Source organism: Opisthocomus hoazin, chromosome 25 (genome assembly GCF_030867145.1).
Source record: "Opisthocomus hoazin isolate bOpiHoa1 chromosome 25, bOpiHoa1.hap1, whole genome shotgun sequence".
In the NCBI taxonomy this organism is placed as follows: Eukaryota; Metazoa; Chordata; class Aves; order Opisthocomiformes; family Opisthocomidae; genus Opisthocomus; species Opisthocomus hoazin.
In genome coordinates, this window is record NC_134438.1 from 5,705,455 (window position 1) to 5,731,100 (window position 25,646).

Consider the following 25,646-nt stretch of genomic DNA (forward strand, 5'->3'; position numbering starts at 1 on the left):
GGCTCACCCTGTCCTGGGGAGCACTGCCTGTCTTGGGGGGGGCACGACACCCATCTCGGGGCGGGGGGGGTGCTACCCTGCTGTCGGAGGTGCCGCTGCCGTTTGGGGGGGTCTGGGGGGGGTGTGATGCCTGCTTTGAGGGGGGGGGCACAGCTCAGCACCGCATCCCCGGGGCGCGCAGCACCCGCCTCGGGGCGAGCTCCCCGCCCAGCGCCGCAGCGGGGCTGGCTGCTCCGGCAGCCTTCCTCCTCCTCCTTCCTCCTCCTCCTTCCTCGTCCTCCTCCTCCCCCCGCCCCATCCTCTTCCTCGGCCCGGGCTTCCGGCCCGGCTCCCCGGGGACTTTGGTCCAGCCCCGGTTTCCTGCATCAATCATCAACCGGGGGAGGGAGCGGCAGCCATCGCTCGGCCCCGCCGCCCCGCTGCCGTAAGAGTCCCCGCCGGGGCCCCCCCGGGGGCCCCCGCCACCCCCCGCCATCGCCAACCGACCCCGCCACCGCCATCGCCGCCATCGCCAACCCCGTTGCCATCGCCAACCCCGTCACCATCATCGCCAACCCCAGCGTTGCCACCACCGACCCCCCCCATCGCCGACCCCGCCATCGCCACCACCGACCCCCCCATCGCCACCACCGACCCCCCCATCGCCAACCCCGCCATCGCTGACCCCCCCATCGCCATCGCCGACCCCACCGTTGCCACCACCGACCCCGCCACCGCCATCGCCGCCGTCCCGGCAGCCGCCATGTCCTCGGCCGCCCCGGCCAAGCACCCCTTCAAGAAGCGGGGCAGCCTGCAGGCCCCCAACCCCGCAGGTGAGCCCCCCCTCGCCCCCCCAGCTGGGCCTGAGCGCCCCCCCCCCAGCCCCGCCAGGGTCCCGGCAGCGCACGGGGCGATCCAGGTCACGCCAAGCCCGGGGGGCTCGGCTGCAGCGATGGGGGGGCGGGTGTGGGTGCTGTGGGTGTGGGTGCTATGGGGGGGGGGTGCTATGGGGGGGTTGGTTTCTTTGTGGGGGGGGAAGGTGCTGGGTTGCGGTTTGGGGGTGCTTCGGGGCGGCGCGCCCATCACCGTGGCGTCTGGGCCAGCCCCGCTGCCGGGGGCTGAGGGGTGCCGGCGGTGTTGGGGGGTCCCGTGTGTGTGTGTCCCCCCCCAGCAACCGGGACGGGGGGGTCTCTGCGGCGGAGCCGTGGCGCAGCGGGCGGTGTGTGCTGGGGGAAGGAGGAGGAGGAGGAGGAAGCATTGGGGCTGGGGGGTTCTGGGGGGGCTGGTGGGTGCTCGGGGGGGGGCAGCTTCATGTGGTGGGCTCGGCTGGCACCATGGCGGGGGGGTCTGGCGACACAGGGTGACAGCAGCGGGCGAGGTGGCACCTCGCTGGTGGCACCCGGCGTGCGCTGCTGCGGGCGAGGGGCTCGGGGTGCCCTCGGCCATGGGGGGTGTGGTGGGGGGGCAGTCCCAGTGACACCGGGCTGTCACTGATCCCCCGCCGTGCCCGGGGTGACGCGCACCCTGGGTGACACCGGTGCCGTCCCTGCCGTGGGTGACACCGGCTGTCACCGCTGCCGCTTGTGCCTCAGTTTCCCCAACCCAGACCTCAGCAATGGGCAGGGGCAGCCCCCCCCCCCCCCCATTCCGGTTTGGCTGATGCGAGACAAATGGGGTGGGGGGCTCATTGGGGGAGGGGCCTGGGCGCCTGGGTTCACCCCCCAAGCTGTGCTGGTTTGGGGGGGGTCTTACTGGTGGCCCCAGTTTAACCAGTGGGGCCTGATTTCTAGTGCCCCCCACCCCCCCCCAGCCATATCTGTGGTGGGGTTTGGCAACGAGGGTGGGGGGTGCAGGGGGTGCAGAGGTGCTGGCACCCGGGGAGGGTTTCCCCTGATGGGGGGGGCCCGGGCAGCCCCCCAGCGCAGGTAGGAGCCAGGGGTGCTCAGGTGGGGGGGCTCACGGTGATGGGGCTTGTTTGCTGGGAGGGGACACACATGGCCTCCTTCCCCCTCCCAGTCTGGGGGTGCCCCCCCCAGGGTGGTGGGTTTTGCACTGGATTGGGGGGAGCGGGAGGGTGGATGGGGCGGGGGGCAGCGCTGGAGTTGGGGGGGGGGTGGAGCAGCACAGCTGAGAGAAGGGGGGGGGTGATGAGGGGGACCCCAGCATCCTGCCGCCCCATGTTGGGGGGGGTCCTGCCCCCCAACCCTGAGCCCCCTGTTCACTAACGCTGCCGGCTCGTTACATCCCCTCGATGGGGCCAGCAGCCCCCCTCAGTACTCCGGGGGGGGCAGGGGCGGGTCCCTCCCACCCTTGAGCTGCCTCAGTTTCCCCATCGCCACCGCAGGGCCCAGGACCCCAGTTCCAGGGTGGGGTTAGGGGGGGGGCTGTGGAGGGCCTGACTGAGGGGTCCCGGCCCCCCCAGCTCACGCCGTCCCTGCAGAGCTGCGGGGTGGGCCGGGGTCCCGGCCCCTGCAGTCGGCGCGTTCCCTGCCGGGGACCCCCCACTGCCTGAAGCATTTCCCCGTCGACCTGCGCACCTCCATGGACGGCAAATGCAAGGAGATCGCCGAGGTGCGTCCCGAGTTCCGCAGGTCTCGGGGGGGGGACACACACGTTGGGGAGGGGGTCTCACCTCCATCCCTCCCACCCTCTCCCACCCCAAACCCTCCTCCCCCACCGCCTTACCCCCCTCAGATGGGGAGGGGACCCCCCCCCCCCGCCCCCGTTCCCCCTCCCGACCGCGCCGGGCTGAGACCGGCCACAGCTCGTGACAGGGATGACCCGGGCAGGAGCTGTTCTGCCGCTCGCTGGCCGAGAGTGAGATGCGGACGGCGCCCTACGAGTTCCCGGAGGAGAGCCCCATCGAGCAGCTCGAGGAGCGCCGGCAGCGCCTCGAACGCCAGATCAGCCAGGACGTCAAGTAAGCCTTGGGGGGGGGGGGGTCTCCCCATATCCCCCCCACCACCATGGGGTCCCTGGGGGGGGGGGATAGGCCACCACCCCCCGCCCCGGTGTCCCCTGGGGGGGCTGTCGGTCCTCTGTGCCAGCTCTGTGTCCTCTCTGCCGTGGGTGTCGCGCTTGGTGTCCCCCCCCTTTTTTAGGGTTTCTGTGTGGGGGTGTCGTTTTCGGCATTAACGGGGTGTTTTCTCTCCCCGGCCCCTCTCTCACCCCCCCCCCCCGCCTCGTCTCGGCTGTGTCCCCCCCCCTGCTTGTCCCCAGACTCGAGCCCGACATTTTGCTCAGAGCCAAACAGGACTTCTTGAAAATTGACAGTGCCGCGGACTTACAGTGAGTGTCCGGTCCTGGGGGGGGGCAGCGGGGACCCCCCCGGCCCCGCTCTGACCCGGCCTCCCCCCACTGCTCCCCCAAACTGGGAGCTGAAATCTCCCCGCCCGGCACTGGAGGGGTTAACGCACCCGAGGGGGGTTGGGTGTGGGGGGGGTTGGGGTGAGCTGGGGGGTCCCAGCCCCGCTGGGGGCACAGGACCCCCCCCCCAGCGCTGTTGCCCCCCCGGGCGGGGGGGTCCCACGCTGCGTGTCCTCCTCCTGTCTCCGCTTGGGAGCTGTCTCTGTCACGAGTTGTTTTGTTCTCTGTCCCCCCCCGTCCCCCCCCAACTTCTCGTTGTGCTCGTGTGGGGCTGGGGGCTGTGGCTGGGGGACAACGCCAGCGCTGACATGGGGGGACGTGGGTGGCACCCAGCTGCCCGAACCTGGCGGTGGCACCCTGGGGACAACCTCTGGCCACCCCGGGGCTGGACGGGGGGACGCGGGGGGGATGTGGGGGGACACGTGGGGACATGGGGGGACACGGGGATGGGGACAGACCGTGCCCCCGCCTCAGCGGCCACCGCCTGTACCCCCCAGGCTCTTCAAGGAGCAGAGCGAGGACCTGGTGGACCACGTCCCCAAGGAGCGGGAGGCGTTGCTGGAGCGGGAGTTCCAGCGGGTCACCATCTCCGGGGAGGAGAAGTGCGGGGTGAGCCTCCCCCCCCCCATCACCCCAAGACCGGGCGAGGGGCTTCAGGGTGCCAACCCCTCCCCACCTTGGGCTTGTGGGGATTTTTTTGTTGTTTTTTTTGGTGTCCCCCTCCCCAGGTGCCCTTCACGGACCTTCTGGACGCGGCCAAGAGCGTGGTGAAGGCGTTGTTCCTGCGGGAGAAGTACATGGGGCTGTCGCTGCAGAGCTTCTGCAAGACCACCGCCCGGTACCTGCAGGAGCTCTCCGAGAAGCCCCTGGAGACCCGCGGCTACGAGGAGGTGCCCGAGACCCCCGTGGCCGCTGGTGAGCTCGTGGCCGTGGGGTCTTCACTCTGGAACGGGCTGCTGGAGGGGCTTCGGGGGAACCCCCCCCGATGACGCACGTCTCGTTGGGTGTCTCCCGGCCGCAGATGCCCCCGTGCACCCCCCGTTTGCGGAGCAGCACCCCTACGAGACGTGGGACCCCCGGACCATGCCGGCTGATCTGGGCTTCGGGCTGAAGATGGTGGACGGCGTGGTGCACGTCTACACCAAGCAGGACCTCACCGACAAGTGGGTGGCAAGGCACGGGGGCAGCCACTCATGGGTGGGATGGGTTTGCTGGGGGGCCATGGTGGGTGGCACGGGGCACAGGGGGAGTCAGCTGGACCCTGTCCCCCCGTGTGACCCACCTCTGTCCCCCCCCAGGAGCACGGAGCTGGACCTGCCGTACCCCGACCTGCAGGAGTTCATCGCTGACATGAATTTCCTCATGGCGTTGATCATCAACGGGCCGATGTAAGGAGAAGGGTCCCACCACGGGGGTGTCTTGGGGGGGGAAGTCCCATCGTGGGGGTGTCTTGGGGGTGGCAGAACCTTGGGGACAGCACCAGAGGACACGGCGGTGGCGAGGACACATGGTGCTGGCGCAGCTCCTGCGTCCATGCGTCCGTCCTTGCTCATGGTCACCATGACAGGGAAGGGTGTCCAAGAGTCCAGAGCCGTGTCCCTTCATCCTGGTGGGCACCAGCCTTTCGGGGCTGGATGTTCTCCCTCCTCCCCCCCAAACTGATGCCCCCTCCCCGCCTCGGGCAGCAAATCCTTCTGCTACCGCCGGCTGCAGTACCTGAGCTCCAAGTTCCAGATGCACGTGCTGCTCAACGAGATGAAGGAGCTGGCGGCCCAGAAGAAGGTGCCCCACCGCGACTTCTACAATATCCGCAAGGTACCCGCCGGCTCGTGGGGGGGGTCCTGGCTTGACCGGGGAGCACTTGGAGGCCCTCGGGGCTGAGCGTCACCTCCGGCCGTGCAGGTGGACACCCACATCCATGCCTCGTCCTGCATGAACCAGAAGCATCTCCTGCGCTTCATCAAGCGGGCCATGAAGAAGCACCTGGATGAAATTGTCCACGTGGAGAAGGGCAAGGAGCAGACGCTCAAGGAGGTCTTTGAGACGATGAACCTCACCGCCTATGATCTGAGCGTGGACACGCTGGATGTCCACGCGGTACGGGGGATGTCCCCAAACCCTGGAGATGAGCAGGGCCCCTGTCTCATCTCTGGCTGGGCTGGAGGATCTTCTCCAGGGGTTGTGCTGGGGTGGGATGGGGGTGCCGGGGGCTCTGGATAGGGGTGTTGTGGGGGCTCTGGGGTGGCGAGGCATCTCAGCTCACATCTGCGTCCCCCTGCCAGGACCGCAACACCTTCCACCGCTTCGACAAGTTCAACGCCAAGTACAACCCCATCGGCGAGTCCATCCTGCGGGAGATCTTCATCAAGACGGACAACCGCGTCTCGGGGAAGTACTTCGCCCACATCATCAAGGTGAGCGGCTCTGACGGGCGACCCTCCACATCTCCCTCCCTCCGGTGCCCACGGTGGCAATGCCACCCACGTCGCCCTTCCCGGTGGCCGAGGACCAACACTTGCCCCTCCCCGGCAGGAGGTGATGTCCGACCTGGAGGAGAGCAAGTACCAAAACGCCGAGCTGCGGCTCTCCATCTACGGCCGCTCCCGGGACGAGTGGGACAAGCTGGCCCGCTGGGCCGTCAACCACCGCGTCCACTCCAACAACGTCCGCTGGCTTGTGCAGGTGCCCCGGCTCTTGTGAGTAAGGGGGGAGCAGGTACCCTCAACTGGGGCTGCATCCTGGGTGGGGAGACCAAGGGCACCCCACCGATGGCTGGGCTGGGTGGGATGGACCAGCTGGCTCTGAGCAGGGTCCGTCCCCCTGCAGCGATGTCTACCGGACGAAGAGGCAGTTGGCCAACTTCCAGGAGATGCTGGAGAACATCTTCCTGCCCCTCTACGAGGCCACCATCCACCCTGCCCAACACCCGGAGCTGCACCTCTTCCTGGAGCACGTGAGCACCATGTCCCGCTCCTGGGGAGGACGGGGGACACCGGTGACACCTGCACCTCCCCCAGCTTGGGGACTGGGGCAGATCTCCTGGTGGATGGGCGACCCCCGGGGTTGTCTCTTGTGCAGGTGGACGGCTTCGACAGCGTGGATGATGAATCCAAACCAGAGCATCACATCTTCAACCTGGACAGCCCCTTGCCGGGCAACTGGGTGGAGGAGGACAACCCGCCCTACTCCTACTACCTGTACTACATGTACGCCAACATGACGGTGCTCAACCACCTCCGACGGTAAGGACACCTCAGGACACCTCCACCCCTCCTGGGGGGGCTTTGGGGGGGTCGGACGGTGATGGTCAGCCCCATGTTGCAGGAAGAGAGGCTTCCACACCTTCGTCCTGCGCCCGCACTGCGGCGAGGCCGGCCCCATCCACCACCTCGTCTCGGGCTTCATGGTCTCGGAGAACATCTCCCATGGCTTGCTGCTCCGCAAGGTGAGCGGGGCTGGGGGTGGCCGTGGGGGCTGGGGGCATGGCTGGGACCTCCCCCCCCCCACCTCACCCCACTGTGCCCCCCCAGGCCCCCGTCCTGCAGTACCTCTACTACCTGGCGCAGATCGGCATCGCCATGTCCCCGCTGAGCAACAACAGCCTCTTCCTCAGCTACCACCGCAACCCCCTGCCCGAGTACCTCTCGCGGGGGCTCATGGTCTCCCTCTCCACCGACGACCCCCTCCAGTTCCACTTCACCAAGGTGAGTGGTTGAGGGGGGTCATGGACCACTGACCCCCCCCTAGAAACAGCTACGGGGTGGCCACCAGCCAAGCTCCGGTGGTAGGATGGGGTTGGTGGTGGCCAGGAGCAAGGCAACGCCAGCAGGCTTGGGAGGGTGCTGGTGGTCTGGGGAGGGTGCTGGTGATCTGGGGAGGGTGGGTGAGGCTGGAGACCCCAACCCTTCCCAGTGGGTGGCCCATGGGTGGGTGCTGAGGCCGTGTCCCCCCCCCAGGAGCCGCTGATGGAGGAGTACAGCATCGCCACGCAGGTCTGGAAGCTCAGCTCCTGCGACATGTGCGAGCTGGCCCGCAACAGCGTCCTGATGAGCGGCTTCTCCCACAAGGTAACGTGGTCCCACCGGTACCGCCGGCACCCCCAAGCACCCTGTGGTGGGTCCTGCCAGCACCCAAGGGTGCCAGGCAGCTGGGGGAGCTTCTCCTCGCTCTCCTCCCCAGGTGAAGAGCTACTGGTTGGGTCCCCACTACCTGAAGGAGGGTCCGGAGGGCAACGACATCCGTCGCACCAACGTCCCCGACATCCGCGTCGGCTACCGCTTCGAGACGCTCTGCCAGGAGCTGACGCTCATCACGCAGGCGGTGCAGACCGAGGAGCTGGAGACCATCCAGGAGGAGGACGCTCTCGCCATCGCCACCACCCTGGGCGCCCACTGACTCCCACCCCAACCCTGGGCTCGCTGTCACCTCGCCGTCACCACCCCGCATCCCTGTCCCCCTCCTGCTACCTCCCTCCCTGGGAAGGGGACGCTCCCCGCTGCTGTCCCCAGCGCCCCGCCAGTGCCACCGCCCCGGGGTCGGGGTTTGCTGGGTTCTCTCCATTTTTTTGGGGTTATTTTTAGTCTTTTGTTGTTGTTGTTGTGGGTTTTTTGTTTTTTAAACTGGTGTCTCCTCGCTGGGTCGGTCCCTTCTGGGCTTGGTGGGGAGGAGGCTACGGGAGGTGACACGGCTGCGGGGGTCCTGGCATCAACCCCCCGGGTTCGGGACGCGGTGAGGGGTTGGGGGACATCAGGGCCAGGCACGGGGACGTTGCGGGGGGACCCAGCCCGGCCGCAGCGCCCGGGTCCGGACGCCGTTGCATCGCCCGCTGCTCTCTCCGTCCGCTTGCTCGCCCCACGGGGACAAACCGGGCAGCACCCCGGGGACCCCAACCCGGGCTCTCTGCACCCCCCGGGCTCCCTCGCACCCTCCCACGGCGACGCCACCTCCGTGGGGACCCAGGGGACGCGGGGGCTGGAGGGGACGGTGGCCGGTGGAGGAGGCTCTGTCCGCTTTCCCAGCGCAGGGAGGAAGATGAGGGGCTGGGGTGCGGTGGAGGATGCTCCATCCTCCTCCTCACGGCAGGGAGGAAGGCAAAGGGACCGGGGTGACGCCTGTCCCCGTCCCGCGCGCTCCCGGGAGCTGTGTGTGGCCCGGGTCGGGCCGGACGAGGCTTCTCCCTTCGCGGTGGGACATTGCCCCGTCCCCGCGTCCCCCCGCCCCGGTCCTGTCTGCCCCCGCGGTCCGGAAAACGTGATGGCGACTACAAAAATCCCAAAAAATTAAAAAAAAAAAGGAGAAAATAACCAACCAAGCATGAAAAATAAAATATTTAAGTAAAATACTTCAATTTAAGCGTGGTGGTGGTGGGGTATGGCGGCCCCAGGGGGAAACTGAGGCAGCGAGAGGGTGGCCCCGCCGATTGCCGCCGTGGGGTGGTGCCGTGTCGTCCCCCCCCCCCCCCCCCCAGCTTGGCTTTGGGGTGGGGGGTCCCCAAGGTGCTGGGGGTGCCGGGTGGCAGCCCCGGCGCTGGCCTCGCGGCTGGCGGGACGCCCGGGCACCCTGCCCGCACCCAGTGACGCCAGCGGGGAGGGGAGAGGGGAGGGTGCTGGGGGGGGGGCGGGGAGTACTCAGCACCTCTGTCCCAGTCCCCACCAGTGTCCCCGCAGAGCCGCAACTGGGTGCCGCCATGGTGGTGACGCTGGGGTACTGGGACATCCGTGGGGTGAGTGGGGGGGGGGGGTGGCAATGCCTCGCTGGGGGGGGGGGGGTGGGGAGCGCGGGGGGGTGTCGGTGGGTGCCGAAGGTGGGTGCTGTGTCCCCCCCCAGCTCGCCCACGCCATCCGCCTGCTGCTGGAGTACACCGAGACCCCCTACGAGGAGAAGCAGTACGTCCCCGGCCCAGGTGAGGGGTGGCCCCCCGTGTGTCCCCCCCCTCCATGTCCGTCCCCCCCCACGTCCCCCCCCCCCATGTCCGCCCCCCCCATGCCGGGACCCTCATCGCCCCGCTCTGTGCTGCGTCACGAACCCCCTGAAGGAGAAGAAACTCCCCCAAAAGCTCAGGCCTGTCCTCCTGCCCCCCCCCATCGTCCTGCAGGGCTGGGGGGGGCACCTCTATCTGCTCCCCCCCGCGGCCCCGGACCTTGCCCCCCCGCTCGATGTCCTCCCAGGGTGCCCGGGGGGGGGGGGGGGGGGGGAGGGACACGCACGGCTGCTCCTGTGGCAGAGTGGGGACCCCCCCCCCCACTGCGCACCCCCCCCCCCATGAATTTGCGGTGTGATCAGTGGGGAGGGGGGGTCCAGGGAACCCCCTCCCAATCTCTGTGCCCCCCCCCAGCTCCTGACTTTGACCCGAGCCACTGGACCAAGGAGAAGGAGAAACTGGGCCTCGACTTCCCCAACGTAGGTGGGGGGTGGGGAACTGGGGGGGCTCGGGGAGGGGGCTGGGGGGGCACCAGCGCTGACCCCCCCATGCCATGCCCCCCCCCCAGCTCCCCTATCTGATCGACGGCCCCACCAAGCTGACGCAGAGCAACGCCATCCTGCGCTACATCGCCCGCAAGCACGGGATGTGTGAGTGGGGAGGGGGGGGGCACGGCACCATGAGGTGGGGGGGGGGGGGTCCCCCGGGGTGCGTGGGGGGGGTCTGACGTGTCCCCATCCCGCAGGTGGGGAGACCGAGGAGGAGATTGTCCGCGTGGACCTGCTGGAGAACCAGATCATGGACCTGCGCATGAGCTTCGCCCGGCTCTGCTACAGCCCCGACTTCGTGAGTGTCCCCGGGGGGGGGGGGGGGGGGGCACAGGGGTGCAGCACCCCCCCCCCCACACCAGGGGGTCTTGTCCCCCACCCCACCAGGGACGTGGGGACATGGAGAATCCAGCCACGGCTGGCACAGGGGTGCACCCCCTGCCTGGCTGCCGTCGGGGGGGGTGATGCCCCTGGGTGCTGGGGGGGGGGACAGGGCTGGGGGGGGCAGCCCCCACCCCAAATCACCCCCCCCCCCCCCAATTTGTAGGAGAAGCTGAAGCCGGCGTACCTGGAGCAGCTGCCGGGGAAGCTGCGGGAGCTGTCGCGGTTCCTGGGCTCCCGGCCGTGGTTTGTGGGGGAGAAGGTAAGGTGGGGGGTGCCGGGGGGTTTTTTTGGGGGGGTCCCGGTAGGGGCTGACCCCCCTGTCGCCCCCCCCCCCGCAGCTCACCTTTGTGGACTTCGTGGCGTACGACGTGCTGGACCAGCTCCGCATGTTCGTCCCCGAGTGCCCCGAGCTGCAGGGCAACCTGGGCCGGTTCCTGCAGCGCTTCGAGGTGAGCGGGGACGCGGGGGACACCCCGGGGTCACCGCCCTGTCCCCGGCCCCCCCGTGTCCCCATCCCCAGCACCTTGGTGCCCCTGTCCCCATCCTCATCCTCGAATCCCCGGTGTCCTTGTCTCCAGCACCATGGTGTCCCCATCCTTGACACCCTGCTGTCCCCATCCCTGTCCCCAACACTCCGGTGCCCCTGTCCCCATCCCTAACACCCTGGTGTCCCCATCTCCATCGCCATCCCTGACACTCCAATGTCCCTGTCCCCATCCCCAACACCCTGGTGTCACTGTCTCTGTCCTCATCCTTGTCCCCATCCCCAACACCCCAGTGTCCCCATCCCTCTCCACAGCACCTTCGTGTCCCTGTCCCCATCCCCAACACCCTGGTGTCCCCATGCCTGACACCCTGGTGTCCCTGTGCCCATCCCTGACACCCTGGTGTCCCCATCCCCAACCCCCTGGTGTCCCCATGCCCAACACCCTGGTGTCCCCGTCTCTGTCCTCATCCTTGTCCCCATCTCCAATGCCCCAGTGTCCCCATCCCTCTCCACAGCACCTTCATGTCCCTGTCCCCATCCCCAACACCCCGGTGTCCCCATCCACAATGCGCCAGTGTCCCCGTCCCTCTCTGCAGCACCTTGGTGTCCCTGTCCCCATGCCTGACACCCTGGTGTCCCCACCCCTGACACCCTGGTGTCCCCATCTCTATCCTCATCCTTGTTCCCGTCCCCATTCCCAACACGCCAGTGTCCCCATCCCTGTCCCCAACACCCTGGTGTCCCCATCTTCATCACCACCCCTGACACCCCGATGTCCCTGTCTCCATCCCCAGGACCCTGCTGTCCCTGTCCCCATCCCCAATACTCTGGTGTCCCCAGCTCTGTCCTGATCCTTGTCCCTATCGCTGTCCTGGTGCTTGTCCCTATCCCCAGCACCCTGGTGTCCCCATCCCTGACACCCGGATGTCCCTGTCCTCATCACTGACGCCCCAGTGTTTCCATCCCTGACACCCTGGTGTCCCCGTCCCCGACACCCTGGTGTCCCCGTCCCCATCGCTGACACCCCAGTATTTCCATCCCTGACACCCCAGTGTCCCCATCCCTGACACCCTGGTGTCCCTGTCCCTGACACCCTGGTGTCCCCAACACCCTGGTGTCCCCGTCGCTGTCCCCGTCGCTGTCCCCATCCCCGTCCCGCTGCTCCCCGCAGGTGCTGGAGAAGGTCTCTGCCTACATGAAGTCGGGGCGCTTCATGAAGACCCCCATTTTCTGGCGCACAGCGAAGTGGTGCAACACCAAGGAGTGAGTGGGGGTGCCCCCCGCACCCCCCAAGCCCCCCCTGCCTCGCCCCAGCCCCCTGCCCTGCAGAATAAATTTGGGGGGACTACCCACTTGTCCGGCTGCTGTGTGGGGTTCATCGAGCCGCTGTGGGACCACGGGGGTGCTGGGAAGGGGGGGGGCTGCGGGGACCCCCCTTTTGTGGGGGTCACTCCTGGGGGGTAACTGGGGGGGGGGGGCCATTGGACCTTCCTGCACCCTGGGACAGGGGGAAGCCGTTCCCCCATGACCCCCCCCAGGATAAGGGGGACCCCCTGTGCAGACTGCAGGGTCCAAGGGGGACCCCATTCTCCGCCCCCCCCCCCCGGTAATGAGACCCCCGTGCAGCTTAGGGGGTTGAAAGGGGGGACCCCCAAGCAGCTTGAGGGGGGGGGGGGGGTCACAGCGGGACCCATACCCCCAAGATAAGGGGGGTCCCTCTGCAGACTGGGACACCAGTGCTCCCCAAAACCAGGGGGACCCCCATGCACTTGGGGGGATGCAAGGGAGGACGCACCCCCCCCCCAGGGTAAAGGGGCCCACATACGGCCTGGGGGGGGCAAACGAGGTGCCATGTCCCCCTCGTGATAAGAAACCCCCGCCCCCGCATGCAGACTGGGGGGCCAAGGCGGGGGCCCATGCCCTTCCCAGGACTAGGGGACCCCGATGCAGACTGGGGAGTCCCCCCCCCGGTAAGGGGGACCCCCCATGCAGCCTGGGGGGTGCCGAGCCCCCCAAATAAGGGGGTGTCCATGCACACTGTGGGACCCAACGGGGGGGCTAAGGGGAGGGCCACATGCATTTTGGAGGGGGTACAAAGGGGGGGGTCCCGTGCCCCCCAGTGCATAAGAGGGGTCCCATACAGGCTGGGGGGCACCCGTGCTCCCCAATGACAGAGGGGGGGGGTCCCCATGCGGGGGAGGGGGGATGCAAAGGGGGGCAACCCACGAGCCCCCACCATAAGGAGCACCCCAAGCAAATCGGGGGATCCCGTACCCCCCACCCGGGGTGGGGAGGGGGACACCCCTCCTCTCCAGCCGCACCCAGACCCGTGTCCCTTTAAGACCCCCCCCCGCATTCAGCCCCGCCCCCAGGAAGGGGCGGGGCGGGGCCGCCTTGGGGGGTGTCACGCGGCGTGGGGGCGGGGGGGGCATTGCGATCGGCGCGCGCGGCCATGGCGGTTCTGGGTTACTGGGACATTCGCGGCGTGAGTGGGCTGGGGGGGGGGTGCACCCACCCCCCCGGGGCCCCTCTGCGGGGGCCTGGCCCCCCCGGACCCCCCGGCAGGGGGGTCCCCGTGTCTGGGGAGGGGGCTGTGGGGGTCCCACTGTCTGGGGAGGGGTCTGTGGGGGTCCCCATGCGCCTAGGGGGCGGCTGTGGGGGTCCCCCTGCTCTGGTGGGGGGGATTTGGGGCCCCCATGCGCCTGGGGGGGGGCTGTGGGGATCCCCATGCGCCTGGAGGGGCGGCTGCGGGGGTCCCTCTGCGCTGGTCGCGGGGCTGTGGGGGTCCCCCTGCAGCTGGGGAGGGGCTGGGGGGGGCTCTGGGGGGAGGCTCTGGGGGTCCCCATGTGCCTGGGGGGGGCATGGTCTTGCGGGGGGGTTGCGGGTGTCCCCCTGCACATAGGGGGTTGCTTCTGGGGGTACCGAGTGGGTTGTGGGGTCCCTGGCACCTGGTGGGAGGGGATTGCTGGGGGGGGGGGGGGGGGCGGCTCGCCCTCCTCCATGCCTCAGTTTCCCCATGGTGAGTTCCGGTGTTTTCGGGGGGGTCTCACGGATCCTGCCCCCCCCCTGCCCCCCCCGCCCCCCCCCCAGCTCGCCCACGCCATCCGCCTGCTGCTGGAGTACACCGAGACCCCCTACGAGGAGAAGCTCTACAGCTGCGGGGAAGGTGAGGGGGGTCGGGGGTCCCCAAGCCACCCCCAAGCACTCTGGCTTTTGGGGGGGGGGCTACGGCGTCACCCAACACCCCCCCTTTCCTCCTTCCAGCTCCCGACTACGACAAGAGCCAATGGATCAACGAGAAGGAAAAGCTGGGCCTCGACTTCCCCAACGTAGGTGGTCTCGAGGCTGGGGGGTGCTTACGGGGGGGTGGGTGCCCCGGTGGCCCCGTGCCCTGGTGGCCCCACGCCTTGGTGTCCCCTCCAGCTGCCGTACTTCATCGACGGCTCCACCAAGCTGACGCAGAGCAACGCCATCATGCGCTACATCGCCCGCAAGCACAAGATGTGTGAGTGGCGGCGTGGACTTTGGCTTGGGGTTGGGCTGGGAGTGGGGTGGGGTTGGGCTTGGGCTTGGGCTTGGAGTTGGACTTGGGGTGGGGCTTGGGGTTGGAGTTGGAGTGGGCATGGGGTTGGAGTGAGCTTGGGGTTGGAGTGAGCTTGGGGTTGGAGTTGGAGTGGGCTTGGGGTTGGAGTTGGAGTGGGCTTGGGGTTGGAGTTGGAGTGGGGTTGGGGTTGGAGTGGTCATGGGGTTGGAGTTGGAGTGGGCTTGGGGTTGGAGTTGGGTTGGGCTTGGGGTTGGAGTGGGGTTGGGGTTGGAATAGGCTTGGGGTTGGAGTGGGCGTGGGGTTGGGGTTGGAATAGGCTTGGGGTTGGAGCTGGGGTTGGGCTTGGGGTTGGGTTGTGCTTGGTCTTGGAGTGGGGTTGGCTTGGGCTTGGGCTTGAAGTGGGGTTGGGTTGGGCTTGAAGTGGGGTTGGGCTTGGGGTGGGGTTGAGCTTGGAGTTGAGGTGGGCTTGGGCTTGGGGCCCCCCATCACTGCTGTCTCCCCGTCCCGCAGGCGGTGAGACGGAGGAGGAGATTCTGCGCGTGGACGTGCTGGAGAACCAGATCATGGACTTCCGCATGAGCCTGGTGATGATCTGCTACAACCCCGACTTCGTGAGTGTCCCCGTGCTGCGGGGTTTGGTGGCCGTGCCCGGGCCCTCCCTGGCCGTGCCTTGGGTCACGTCAGTGTGGGGCAGGTGCTGTCCCCTGGGGTGGGGGGACCTGGGTGCCCACCACCCCTTCCTCCTGCAGGAGAAGCTCAAGCCGGGCTACCTGGAGCAGCTCCCGGGAAAGCTGAAGCTCTTCTCCAACTTCTTGGGGGACAGAAAGTGGTTTGCGGGGGAGAAGGTACCATGGAGACCCCGGCTGTGGGGGCTGGGGAGGGGGTTTGTCCCCACACTGGTCCTCACTGTGTCCCCCCCCCGTGTCCCCCCCCCCAGCTCACCTTCGTGGACTTCCTCATGTTCGACGTGCTGGAGCAGAACCGCATCTTCGAGCCCAAGTGCCTGGAGCCCTTCAAGAACCTCAAGGACTTCATGGAGTGCTTTGGGGTGAGCTGGGCCACCCTGGGGAGGGACCCCGGCCCTTGGGGGCACCCAGGGGTGGGGGTGGGGTCCCCTGACGCTCCCCTTGCCCCCCCCCTCCCCGCAGGCCCTGGAGAAGGTGGCTGCCTACATGAAGTCCAGCCGCTTCTTGAAGATGCCCATCAACAACAAGATGGCCAAGTGGGGCAACAAGAAGGAGTAGGGGCCCAGCGTGGGGTGGGGGGAGCTGGGGGGGGGGTCCTGACCTGGCCCCCCCAGCACCCCCCATCGTGGGGTGGGGTGGGTACCGCTGGCGTGAAGCCCCCCAACACAATAAAGTGCTTCAGATGTGGCACCCTGACCCCCCGAGTGCTGTGGTGGGGGGGGGGCGGTGGGGGGGGTGCTGGGTTGCCCCCCACCCAACGCACATCGCCATGGACCCCCCCCATTGGCTTGGCTGGGTTTGGGGGAGGGGGGCGTGAGCTCAGCTCTGTGCTGTCCCCGGGGCCCCCCCTCACTCCACTGAGCCCCCCACAAAGGTTGCGGGAGGGGGGGGCTTGGTGCCCTGCCACCCCCCCGTGGGCTGGGGACAGCCCTGTCCCCTGGGGCCCCCCCCTGACACGAGGGGCTGCCCGGGACGGGGACACGGAGTTGACCCTTGGGGGCTGCTGGGCAGGTCCCCGCGGGGGGGTGGCACGCCGTGTCCCCCCCCCCGCCCAGTCCCTGTCGCCTTCCCCACCGGGGTGACCCACGCGTGACAGGGGGACCAGGGTGCCCCCCCCCGCAGACCCCGGTGCTGTCGCTCTCTTTATTTTCCACAGCAGCCGCTTTACATTTTGGGGGGGTGCACACGGGTGTCACGGTGCCCCCCACTTCTCTGGGGGGGGGCCCAGCAGCCCGTCGCCTCGGGGTGGGGGGGTCCCCACGAGCCCTCCGGCGCAGCGGGGAGGGGGTCGCAGCACCATTGCGTCACCGGTGGCTTTGGGGGGGCCGTGTCCCCTAACCCCCAAGGAGCGGCTCTGCGTCTTGGGGGGGCTGTGAGGGGTGGGGGTGTTCCCCCCCCCCCGGGTCCCACCATGCCCGGGGTGCTCCATCGCATGGTGGGGACAGTTGGGGACACGACGTGGGGCTCAATCCCTGGGGTCCATCTGCAGAGAAGGGAGAAGGGTTGGGGGGGGGGGGGATGATGGGGGGGATCCCTGCATTGGGGGGGTGTGGGGGGGGCCGGGGGGGGGGTCCCTCACCCCCAGGGACGTCCGGACGGAGGAGAGCTTGAAGAGGACCCGCCGCCATTCCTCGGGACAGACGGCTCGCAGCTCCGGCGTGGTCATCTGCAGGAGCTGCCGGCCCGACAGCACGCCCAGGCACCGCACCGTGCTGCGGGCGGACGGACGGACGGACGGACAGGGGTGAGCAGGGCTTGGACATTCCCCCCCCCACGCCCAAAATGGAGCCCCCCGGGTTGGGGGGGCTCGAGGGTCCACCTACATCCTGGAGAAGCCCTTGTCCTTCAGCCACGCCGTCACCTCCGCCGGCGAGGAGTCGGGGTGCAGGTTGGGGGGGCTGTCCTGGAGCTGGGGGCGAGGGGAAGGGACAGTGAGGTGCCCCCCCCGTCACCCCTTCCCGGTGGTGGGGGAGGGGAGGGGTGGTACCCACCTGGCCGGCGCTGCGCCCCCCCCCGCCGTAGCCCTGCCCGAGGGGCTCCAGGATGTTGCTGGGGACGTAGCCCCTGTCCCCCCGCCCGTCCTGCACCAGCCACCACTTCTTCCGCTGGTCCAGCACCTACGGGGGGGTGGTGACAAGGAGGGGACAGCACCCTGCTGCCACCCCCGTCCAGGACCCCCAGCAGGCAGGGTGGGGGTCCCCAGGAGCACCCATGGCGGGGGTGGGACCCCCCCCCAGGTTTCTACCTGCAGCGTGTCCCCCATCCCGACGCTCAGCTCCTGCGGGTTCCTGCCCTGGAACTCGTAGAGGGCTCGCGCCAGCCCCTGGGCAGGGGAGGGGGCTCTGGAGATTGGGGGGGGGGCCCATGAGCATCCAGCCAGGGGCCCGATCCTGCCCCAGCCCGCAGCATCCGTGGGGCAGCGGGACCACTTACCCTTGGCTGGGGTTGCCCCCCCGGCCGGTGGCCGGCGATTGTGTGGGGAGCAGGGAGAAGGGCGGGCGTTCGGAGCCGGCTGGGGAAACTGAGGCAGGCGGCGAGACGTCCTGGCCCCCCCCGCGCCGTACCTGCTCCAGGGGGGGGGGCAGCCACCCGTCCGAGAAGACCGGGATGTAGCGGGGCACCAGTTCGCCGTTGGGGTACCTCGCCCTGCGATGGGGGGGAGAAAGCCAAGTTGGGGGGGGGTGTGACCACTTCTGGACCCCCCCCCCTTGGTGCCGGGGGTCCGGAGCCCACCTGGTCTCGTTCCAGGCGATGCCGAGGGTCTTCCAGGTGTGGTGGTCCTCCTGGTGCAGGGTCTCCTCCAGCAGCTCCACCGCCTCCGGCACCAGCAGCGGGGCCACCACCGCCGGGGCCAGCTCGGGGCTGGGGCAGTGGCTCAGGACCTGCTCCGGGCGGGCGGGGATGGAGCAGCACCCCCATACGTGCCCCCCTCCCCAGGATGGGGGGGGGGCGGTTAGGGTGGTTCCCCACCCTGCTCGCCCCTGGGTGAGGGTTGGGACCCGTTTTTGGGGGGCACTCACGAAGGAGAGGGCTGTGAAGATGAGATGGAGAAGGTCGGAGGGGTTTGGCTCCTGCATGTGCTGGTGGGTCCTTCCCTGGGTGGAGAGGGGAAAGGGTGTCCCCAGGCAGCCCCCCCAGCCCCAGGCAGCCCCCCCATCCCCAGGCAGCCCCCCAGCCCAGCAGCGCAGTGGGCAGGGACGTGCTGGGGATGCCCACCAGCCGTGGGGCCACATCCAGCCCTATGGGACCTACCATGAGGTTGAGGGCGTATTTCACCTTCTGGAAGAAGTCCGTGTAGTCCCCCTTGGAGGGCAGAGCTGGAGGGGCAGGGAGGAGGGGCTGGCACCGGGCTGGCACCCCCCCGGACCCCCGCCAGCCCCCCGGGCCCACAGCCCTCCCTACCACCTTTCTTCTTCTTCTTCTTCTTCTTCTTGGTGGTGGTGGTGTTGACCAAGCCCAGGGCTGTCTTCAGCCGGACCACGAAGAGGTCCAAGTCCATCAGCACGTGGTTGAGGACCTCCTGCAGGAGCGGGATGGGACCCGGTGGGTGCCAGCAGGGAGGGCTGGGGTGTCCCCAGCTGAGGTGGGGTGGCCATGGGGTGGGACTTACGACATCGCGGTCCACCTCGGACATGGCCTGGCCGGGGGGGTTGGTCCATGGCGTCTGCTGGGTGTCCGGCAAGCCTGGGGACGGCAGGGGGTCCCAGCTCGGCTCCCCCATCACTCCCCTGCTCCTGGGGAAACTGAGGCACGCCACAAACCCCACCCGAGACTCACTGTAGTCCGAGGCGGGCAGCCCACGCTGGGGGGGCGCGGGGAACTCGGGCTCGGGGGTCTCTGCCCACCGCTCCGGGGGTCCCTGGGCGTACGGGGGGGCCAGGCCCAGCGGCATGTCCAGGCTGCTCCTGGGCAAGGAGTAGGGGTGAGGGGGGGCTGAGCCTGGGGGTGGGGTACAGGGTGGGGGGGAGGATGGCTGTGTGCATGGGGAGGGGGTCTGCGCCCATGGGGATGGGGTTGGGGAGGGGGGGCTGAGGCCAGAGATGGGGTACAGGGGTGGGAGGGGTCTCTATGCCCATGGGGATGGGGGGGCTGAGGCCAGGTGTGGGGTTGGGAGAGGGGGCTGGGGGGGGGGCTGAGCCTGGGGATGGGTTATAGGGGTGCAGGGGGCCTGTGCCTTAGGGTATGGGGGGGGCTGCAGTCTTTGGAGGGGGGTACAGGTGTGGGAGGGGGGTATGGGGTAAGGGGGGGTCTGTGCCCATGGGAATGGGGCAGGAGGGGCGGGCTGAGGCCAGGGGTGGGGTACAGGGGTGGGAGGGGGCTCTGTGCCCATGGGGAGGGGGTTAGGAGGGCAGGTGCTGGGGTCAGGGGTGGGGTACGGGGGTGGGAGGGGGTCTGGGGCAGGAGGGGGGGGCTGAGGCAGGAGCTGGGGTACTGAGGCTGAAAGGGGGGGCTCCACACCCCAGGAGAGTGAGGGGGGGTGGGCAGGAGGGGGTCAGCATGGACTTCTCCCCCACCCTCAAGGAGAACACCCCCCCCCAGACCCAACGCAGCTTAGGCAGGGGCAGACTTGGGGGGGGGGGGCCAAGCCTGGCTGGGAGGGGGGCAAACCACCCCGTACCCCCCCTTACCTGTGACCCCTCTGCTCCTCCTTCCACCTCTTCACCAGCTTCTCCAGGCTGCTCCTCAGCGTCTCCGCCTGCCGCAGACCCCCCACCATCAACCCCCCCACCTTGGGGCGCTGCATCCCCCCCACCCCAGCCCACCCGCAGGGCTCACCCCCGGGCGCTCGCACTGGAAGAGCAGGACGGTGGTCCCGGGGGGGTCCCCCCGCTCCTGCACGCTGAGGGCCAGCACCGAGTCGTAGCCGCAGGTGTCCAGCGCGGCCCAGCACCCCTGGACGCTGCCCAGCGGGTGGGAGTCCAGCTCCTCCTGCCCGGGGGGGGAACGGGGTGCTGAGCCCCCCCCGAGCGGCTGCGCGGGGTAAGGGGCTACGGGGGTGTGAGGGTTAGAGGGGGGCGTGGGGGGGTAAGGGTTAAGGGGGGGTGGGGGGGTTGTGGGGTGGAAGGGTTGGGGGGGGGCACAGGCAGGGGGGTACCGGGCGTTTGGGGGTGCTGAGTCTGGGGGGGGGTTCATGGGGTAAGGGTTGTGGGTGCCAGGTTTGTCGGGGTGCAAGGTTGGGGGGTGGCAGGGTTGGGGGGCAGCAGGGTTATAGGGGTGTAATGTTGGGGGGTGGCGGGTTATAGGAGTGCAACATTTGGGGGGGGCAGCAGGGTTATAGGGGTGCCAGTGTTATAGGGGTGCAAGGTCTGTGGGGATGTCAGGGTTGGGGGGCAGCAGGGTTATAGGGGTGCAAGGGTGGGGGGAGGCAGGGTTATAGGGGTGCAAGGTCTGTGGGGATGTCAGGGTTGGGGGGCAGCAGGGTTATAGGGGTGCAAGGGTGGGGGGAGGCAGGGTTATAGGGGTGCAAGGTCTGGGGGGATGCCAGGGTTGGGGGGCAGCAGGGTTATAGGGGTGCAAGGTTGGGGGGAGGCAGGGTTATAGGGGTGCAAGGGTGGGGGGAGGCAGGGTTATAGGGGTGCAAGGTCTGGGGGGATGTCAGGGTTGGGGCGCAGCAGGGTTATAGGGGTTCAAGATTTTGGGGGGCGGCAGGGTTATAGGGGTGCCAGGGCCAAGCGGGTGCCAGGCCTGTAGGGGTGCAAAGGTGGGGGGCTACCAGGGATGTGGGGGTGCCATGGCCGGAGGAATAGCGGGTTTGGGTGGGGGGCTGGGTCCAGGGCGGGTGTCACGGCCAAGGTGGGTGCTGGGGCTCGGGGTGCCGGGTAGGTGCCAGGGCCAGGGGGGTGTTGAAAGGCTGAGATGGGGGGGGGGTTACTGGGATTAATGGGGTGCCACGGCTGGAGCAGGTGCTGGGGCCGAGGGGGGTGCAAGGGCTATTGGGGGGGGGGTGCCAGGGTTATGGGGGTGCCCCAGCTGCAGGGGTGCCCCAGCTGGGGGAACACCGGATTTATGGGGGTGCTGGGTCCATGGCCAGGCTGGGTGCTGTGGCCAGGGGGTACCAGGCTTCGGGGGGGGGACGGGGGGGTACCTTGCTCTCCACATCCCTCAGCACCAGTTTCTGGTCCTTGACCTGCAGGATGAGGTTCTGCCCCCAGACCCGTCCCTGGGCTTCCAGCACCTTCAGGCGCTCCAGGCAGTCCTCAGCGCTGCGGACGTCGCTCTCCAGCCGCACCGTCAGCAGGTGCTGGGGGGGGGGACACGACGCTGGGTGTCACCGGGTGCCCCGCCGCCACCCCACCCTCAAACCGGGGGCACCCTGGCCAGGTTGGGGGGGGTTGGGAGGGGTTCTCCTACCTCGACGTGGTGGTGGAAATCGCTCTGGGGCTTGAGGAGGGCCTGGCTGTAGTCCTTGCGCTGGTCTGTGGGGATGCAGGGGGTCAGGGGACGGGGACGGGAGCGGGGGGGGTTTTGGGGTGCACCCCTCACTCACTGTAGATGCTTTTCCCACTGGGGCGGGGCGAAGCTGCTGGACCGTTGGAGCGGGGACTGGTCGTCATATTCGGTCCTGGACGGACGGACGGACGGACGGATGCACCGTTGTGCCCCGCGGCATGGTCCCCTCTCCCCACCCAGTCCTCGGGGGTCCCCAAGGTGGGGACACCCCCACCCTGCTGGGTACTTACCGGGGCGGGGGGTTGCTCCAGCGGCTGAAGGGGTCTCCCATCTCACCGGGGCGGCTCGATCCCACTACGGGGTCCTGGGCTGGGCACGGTCCCTGCGTCACCCCCAGCGTGTCCCCAACCACCTGGGACCCCCCCCTCTTGCCATCCCTCCCCCCCAGGAGCGTGGCATTGCCCCAGTCACCAGCAGGACCCCCTTTGCCCCCCCATCCCCAGCCACCCTGCCCCATCCCAGCCCCGCGAGCTTCACCCATCGGCCACGGCCAACCCCCCCCCCATGTCACTAGATGGGGGTCCCTCACCTGGGGGACACCCGGGGTGCTCCCCCCAGTCCCGATGCCGCTGGCTCGGCCGCCCGGGCTGGGAATGCGCAGCGGAGGGCGAGACGGGCGGGGGCAAGGCCTTGACGTCGGCACCGCACCCGCCTGCTCTTTGCCCCATGGCGTCGGCTTCGAGTCAAGGGGGGGGGGACACACAAGGTGGGGTGACAACCGCCAGGCCCTGTCGTCCCCACCCCGCTGACCCCGGGGTGCCCACCCTGCGGCAGGGCTCGCTGGCCTCGGGGACACCCGGGATGGGGGATGCAGCTCGGAGGCGGGCAGGGTGCCCCCACCCCGAGGCCACCTCGGGCCCCCACCCCGGGGCTGAGCCTCGGTGACGTCCCGCGTGGCGGCACCCAGCCCTGTCTCCCACAGACCTCTGCGCCCGCGCCCGGCCGCTAACCCCGGGCTCACCCCGAAACTCCGGGAAAACCCTTCTGGGGGGGGGGGGGGGGGTTGTGCCAAGGGAGGGGCCGGCATGCGGGGCCATGAGTTGGGTGAAGGCTGGTGGCAGCAGGGTCACGGTCCCCAGCGCCGTGGGGGTCACCCCTGCCCATGGGGCTCCCCGGGAGCATCGGGGAGAGCTCCGGCCCCCATCTCTGCTCCCCTGGCTGGGAGACACTGGGTCGCCATGGGAGCGGGGTGACCCCCTGGCCCCCCTCCCCTGGTACAGCGAGGTGGGTTTTGGGTTCGTTCTGAGCCTTTTGGCTTCTCTGGGCTGGTCCTGGTGCAGCTTTGGGGGGGTGTGGTGTGTGTGATGGGTCAGCTGGGCTGCAGCCACCGTGTCCCCAAGGGTGCCATCCGTGTCACCCCCCCTCCCAGCCCCGCAGGCTGTCACCTCCCCGCTGACCCTCTCTCTCCGGTTTCTTTCCAGGTTTTGGGGCCAAACTGGCCCCACCGTGGAGGGACCCCAGGGCATCGCAGGGGGCAGGCGGTGACGCCCCTTTGGGGTACGAGCAGGAGCGAGGGATCGGGGCGGGGGGGCTGGGAACGGCCCCCAGGGAGCGGGGAGGTCGGGTGTAACGCTTGGGGTCGTGCCTCAGTTTCCCCATATCAGGGAGGGGCAGGGTGCAGTCCCTGCCTGCGGCCACCAGGGGGCAGTACGTCCCCACCGCACCCCCCAGCTGTATGACACTCCCCCCAGATGTGCAACTCCCCCCAGATGTGCAGCCCCCCCCAGATGTGCAGCCCCCCCCATATATAGGGCCCCAGATGTGCAGGATCCCCTGACCTGGTCCCCCTGTCCCCTGCTCCTTAGGGACCAGGCACTCTGCCTGGAGGGGGGGGTTTGGGGGGCAAAGGGGGGGGTCTCTTAGGATGTGGGCCAAAACGCCCCCCCGTAAGCCCCCCCGAGGGCCCTGTCCTGCTCTGGAGGGGTTTGAAATGACGTTGGGGATCCGTTTAGCATCGTGGGTGCTGGCTGGCTGGAGGGTGCTTGTCCCTGTGCTGCTCCCCAGTTCACCCAGTGCCACCCACCAGCTAGCGCTGGGCCGCCTCGGGGTGCAGTGCCACCACAGCACCCGTCCCCAGCACCCCTTCCCTTCCCAGCACCCCGCGGGGAGCCATTTCTCCCAGCCCCCCTTACTGGGAGCCACGGGGAGCAGGTAACTGGGGTGCCGCAGCATCCCCAGCTCTGCTGGCTCCCCGGACACCTGGGTCCTTCCCAGTGCCGGTTCCCAGTAGCAGGGCGGCCGCCAAGGCGTGACGAGCTGCGAGGAGGGGACAAAGTCCCTGGGACGAGGACAACAAACCCCGTCGGGCACTCGTTAACCGGGGACGCCGACGGCACCAGCTCAGCCCAAAATCGTGCACCCCGGGGTGGCCCCGGCCACCTCAAGCTCCCCCTGCACCCAGGCCACGACCCAAGGGCTGAGCCAAGGCCCCCCGACACCCCCACCCCAGCCCTGCTGCAGTCTCGGCCGTGCCTCAGTTTCCCCAGCCGCGTCCCGTTGCCTCTCCAGCTTGGCCGTGGCACGGGGGCTGCGTCGGGCTGGGGGAGTCCATCTCCTTCCCCGACTCTTATGGCACCCGTGGCTGTGGGGTGGGCTCGACCTCCCCCCTCAGCAGCACCCACGGCACGGGGAGGACCGTGGCCCACGCATGTCCACCCCTCCGCAGGGACAGGGTGCTCGCCCCGCCTCTCCCCAGCTCCTCCCAGTCACCCCACTGGGTGAGCTGGGAGTGGCGCCAGCTGCAGAAATATTATAAACTCCCCATTTTTATTCTTTTCCCCCCTCGATTCCCGGCCGGAGGTGACACCTCCCTGCGCCCCCCCAGCCCTGCTGTGCCCCTCCCTCGCCCTTCATCCCTGGGGGTCACCAACCCCCTTGGGAAGAGCGGGGAAGGGGCTCGGAGGCTTCTCCCACCCCCCCAGCCGAAGCCTTTTGCCATTTTTCGGGTTTAGACCCCGCCCCCGGCATCAAAATGTGCTGAATCAGCGATCCGGCCCTAAACCGCAGCTCTTCTGGGGGGGAACACGGCCCCGTCCTGCACCCCCTTTTCTGCCCCGTAAAGTTTCTGGGTGGGGGGACACCCACCCCCACCAAGGGGACAGCGCTGGGGTCACAGCTTGGTGCCCCACCGCAGCCACCAGCCCCCCCCCACCCCGTCCCCCCCCTCTGCCCCTACCCCACGGGCCGGCGCGGATTTGGGGGTACCCGTGCGGAGGGGGCCTGTGGGGCCCCGGTTCCTGGAACCACCGGTGACACATCGCCCCCGGCCAGGTGCCACCGGGGCCGCGGTGCCGGAAAGCGGCTGCGGCTCGGGGTGCTGGGTGCCGGCCAGCGGCGCTGACCGCCGGCCAGCCGCGATCCGTCCCCACGTCACCGAGGCGAAGAGCGGGGCGGACCGCGGTGTACCCGGACCTGCCGCCTAATTACTGGGGACCGGCGGCTCCCCGTCATTTGGGGGACGGTTTAACCCCCTCGGGGGCTGGGAAGCTGCGTGGGATCGTTCTCCCTCGGCCGGAGAAATGGCACGGCACAGCGCCGGGGTCGGGGCGTCCCTCTCCGTGATGCCCAAATCCACAAGTCCTTCTGCCCTCCGTGGGGTCTCGGTGACGGTGACGGTGACAAGCTGATATCCCAGCCGTCACGGCAGCCAGGCTCGGGTGCTGTTTTGGGGTGACGTGGAGGGATGGGTGGAGGGATGCTCGGTGACGCCCCGCTGTCACCCTGCGCCCCGCTCGCTCTGTCCCCGGTCCGTGGTGGCCCTGGCACGCTGTGCCCCGGCCCTGACCGTGGTTTTCCACCCATTTCCACCGAACGTTTCCACCGGAGCCAGAGCAGGGGGTGTCCTGGGTGGGTGCCCGGCCACGGCGATGTCCAGGGGATGCTCCTGCGGGTACCAGGGTCGCATCCTGCCAAGGGGCTTAGGGATCCACTGGCACGGCCACCACCGGAGCCACCGCTGCGTCCTTGTCACCGTGCTGGGTCCCTTTGCTGTGGGGGCTTTGCTGGGGGCTGCGTCTCCCACTCCGCCGTCCCCAGAGGTCCCGGCTGGGTGCTGCCACCCAACCCCTTACTTCCCTGGGACCACCCTTGGGGTCACCCCGCGGGAGAGGCTGCGCCCCAGCCCTGAGCCCGCTGCCCTGAGCTCCGTGGCCGTGGGGCATCCTGGCCCTCCCCGCTCTGGGTTATCCCGGTTTTGCCAGCGTGCCGCTGAATCCCGTCTCTGCGGAGGAACGGGAAGACATCTCTGGGGCTTTTCTAGCCCGTCAGCTTTCCAAAACCCCTC

General features: G+C 69.1%; 4 protein-coding genes across 8 annotated transcripts; 3 read left to right on the forward strand and 1 right to left on the reverse strand.

Annotated features, from left to right (window-relative positions):
- Positions 1-642: 642 nt before the first annotated feature.
- Positions 643-8,686, forward strand: AMPD2 (adenosine monophosphate deaminase 2). Of its 4 annotated transcripts, none has more exons than XM_075442815.1 (18): positions 643-812; positions 2,402-2,550; positions 2,769-2,899; positions 3,199-3,267; positions 3,843-3,954; positions 4,074-4,260; positions 4,367-4,508; positions 4,644-4,733; positions 5,031-5,160; positions 5,248-5,442; positions 5,628-5,759; positions 5,878-6,041; positions 6,172-6,298; positions 6,424-6,587; positions 6,670-6,790; positions 6,876-7,049; positions 7,302-7,412; positions 7,525-8,686. In XM_075442815.1, exons 1-18 carry the CDS (start codon positions 743-745, stop codon positions 7,738-7,740), a joined length of 2,484 nt encoding a protein of 827 aa, XP_075298930.1. In that variant the 5' UTR covers positions 643-742; the 3' UTR covers positions 7,741-8,686. The 4 variants fall into 4 exon arrangements, with proteins under 4 accessions (XP_075298930.1, XP_075298931.1, XP_075298932.1 ...); XM_075442816.1 differs by having other exon boundaries at positions 2,420-2,550; XM_075442817.1 differs by lacking the exon at positions 3,199-3,267.
- A 274-nt stretch (positions 8,687-8,960) lies between these two features.
- On the forward strand, positions 8,961-12,036 carry LOC142364112 (glutathione S-transferase 2). 2 transcript variants are annotated; one of them, XM_075442841.1, is made up of 8 exons: positions 8,961-9,067; positions 9,172-9,247; positions 9,680-9,744; positions 9,834-9,915; positions 10,011-10,111; positions 10,361-10,456; positions 10,536-10,646; positions 11,856-12,036. In XM_075442841.1, the coding sequence occupies exons 1-8, from the start codon at positions 9,032-9,034 to the stop codon at positions 11,949-11,951; spliced, it is 663 nt and encodes a 220-aa protein (XP_075298956.1). In that variant the 5' UTR covers positions 8,961-9,031; the 3' UTR covers positions 11,952-12,036. The 2 variants fall into 2 exon arrangements, with proteins under 2 accessions (XP_075298956.1, XP_075298957.1); XM_075442842.1 differs by lacking the exon at positions 11,856-12,036 and adding an exon at positions 10,776-11,837.
- A 1,052-nt stretch (positions 12,037-13,088) lies between these two features.
- Positions 13,089-15,604, forward strand: LOC142364113 (glutathione S-transferase Mu 1-like). Its single transcript, XM_075442843.1, has 8 exons — positions 13,089-13,169; positions 13,775-13,850; positions 13,949-14,013; positions 14,108-14,189; positions 14,739-14,839; positions 14,978-15,073; positions 15,166-15,276; positions 15,377-15,604. Exons 1-8 carry the CDS (start codon positions 13,137-13,139, stop codon positions 15,470-15,472), a joined length of 660 nt encoding a protein of 219 aa, XP_075298958.1. The 5' UTR covers positions 13,089-13,136; the 3' UTR covers positions 15,473-15,604.
- Positions 15,605-16,308: 704 nt separating this feature from the next.
- EPS8L3 (EPS8 signaling adaptor L3) lies at positions 16,309-24,663 on the reverse strand. The gene is given in 20 exon segments (XM_075442822.1): positions 16,309-16,397; positions 16,494-16,626; positions 16,738-16,823; positions 16,906-17,031; positions 17,160-17,256; positions 17,348-17,560; positions 17,648-17,796; positions 17,935-18,009; positions 18,167-18,231; positions 18,317-18,434; positions 18,525-18,819; positions 19,543-19,610; positions 19,691-19,843; positions 21,000-21,155; positions 21,266-21,330; positions 21,402-21,459; positions 21,461-21,476; positions 21,595-21,673; positions 21,894-22,040; positions 24,540-24,663. Coding segments are annotated over 20 exon segments (2,199 nt in total). The 5' UTR covers positions 24,622-24,663; the 3' UTR covers positions 16,309-16,379.
- Positions 24,664-25,646: the final 983 nt, after the last annotated feature.

Coding starts and splice junctions, on each gene's coding strand:
- LOC142364113 (XM_075442843.1), top strand. CDS start 13,137: ATGGCGGTTCTGGGTTACTGGGACATTCGCGGC. Junction 14,014..14,107: donor TGGGCCTCGACTTCCCCAAC/GTAGGTGGTCTC, acceptor TGTCCCCTCCAG/CTGCCGTACTTCATCGACGG. Junction 14,190..14,738: donor CGCCCGCAAGCACAAGATGT/GTGAGTGGCGGC, acceptor CCCGTCCCGCAG/GCGGTGAGACGGAGGAGGAG.
- AMPD2 (XM_075442815.1), top strand. CDS start 743: ATGTCCTCGGCCGCCCCGGCCAAGCACCCCTTCAAGAAGCGGGGCAGC. Junction 3,268..3,842: donor GACAGTGCCGCGGACTTACA/GTGAGTGTCCGG, acceptor TGTACCCCCCAG/GCTCTTCAAGGAGCAGAGCG. Junction 6,042..6,171: donor GTGCAGGTGCCCCGGCTCTT/GTGAGTAAGGGG, acceptor GTCCCCCTGCAG/CGATGTCTACCGGACGAAGA.
- LOC142364112 (XM_075442841.1), top strand. CDS start 9,032: ATGGTGGTGACGCTGGGGTACTGGGACATCCGTGGG. Junction 9,745..9,833: donor TGGGCCTCGACTTCCCCAAC/GTAGGTGGGGGG, acceptor CCCCCCCCCCAG/CTCCCCTATCTGATCGACGG. Junction 9,916..10,010: donor CGCCCGCAAGCACGGGATGT/GTGAGTGGGGAG, acceptor CCCATCCCGCAG/GTGGGGAGACCGAGGAGGAG.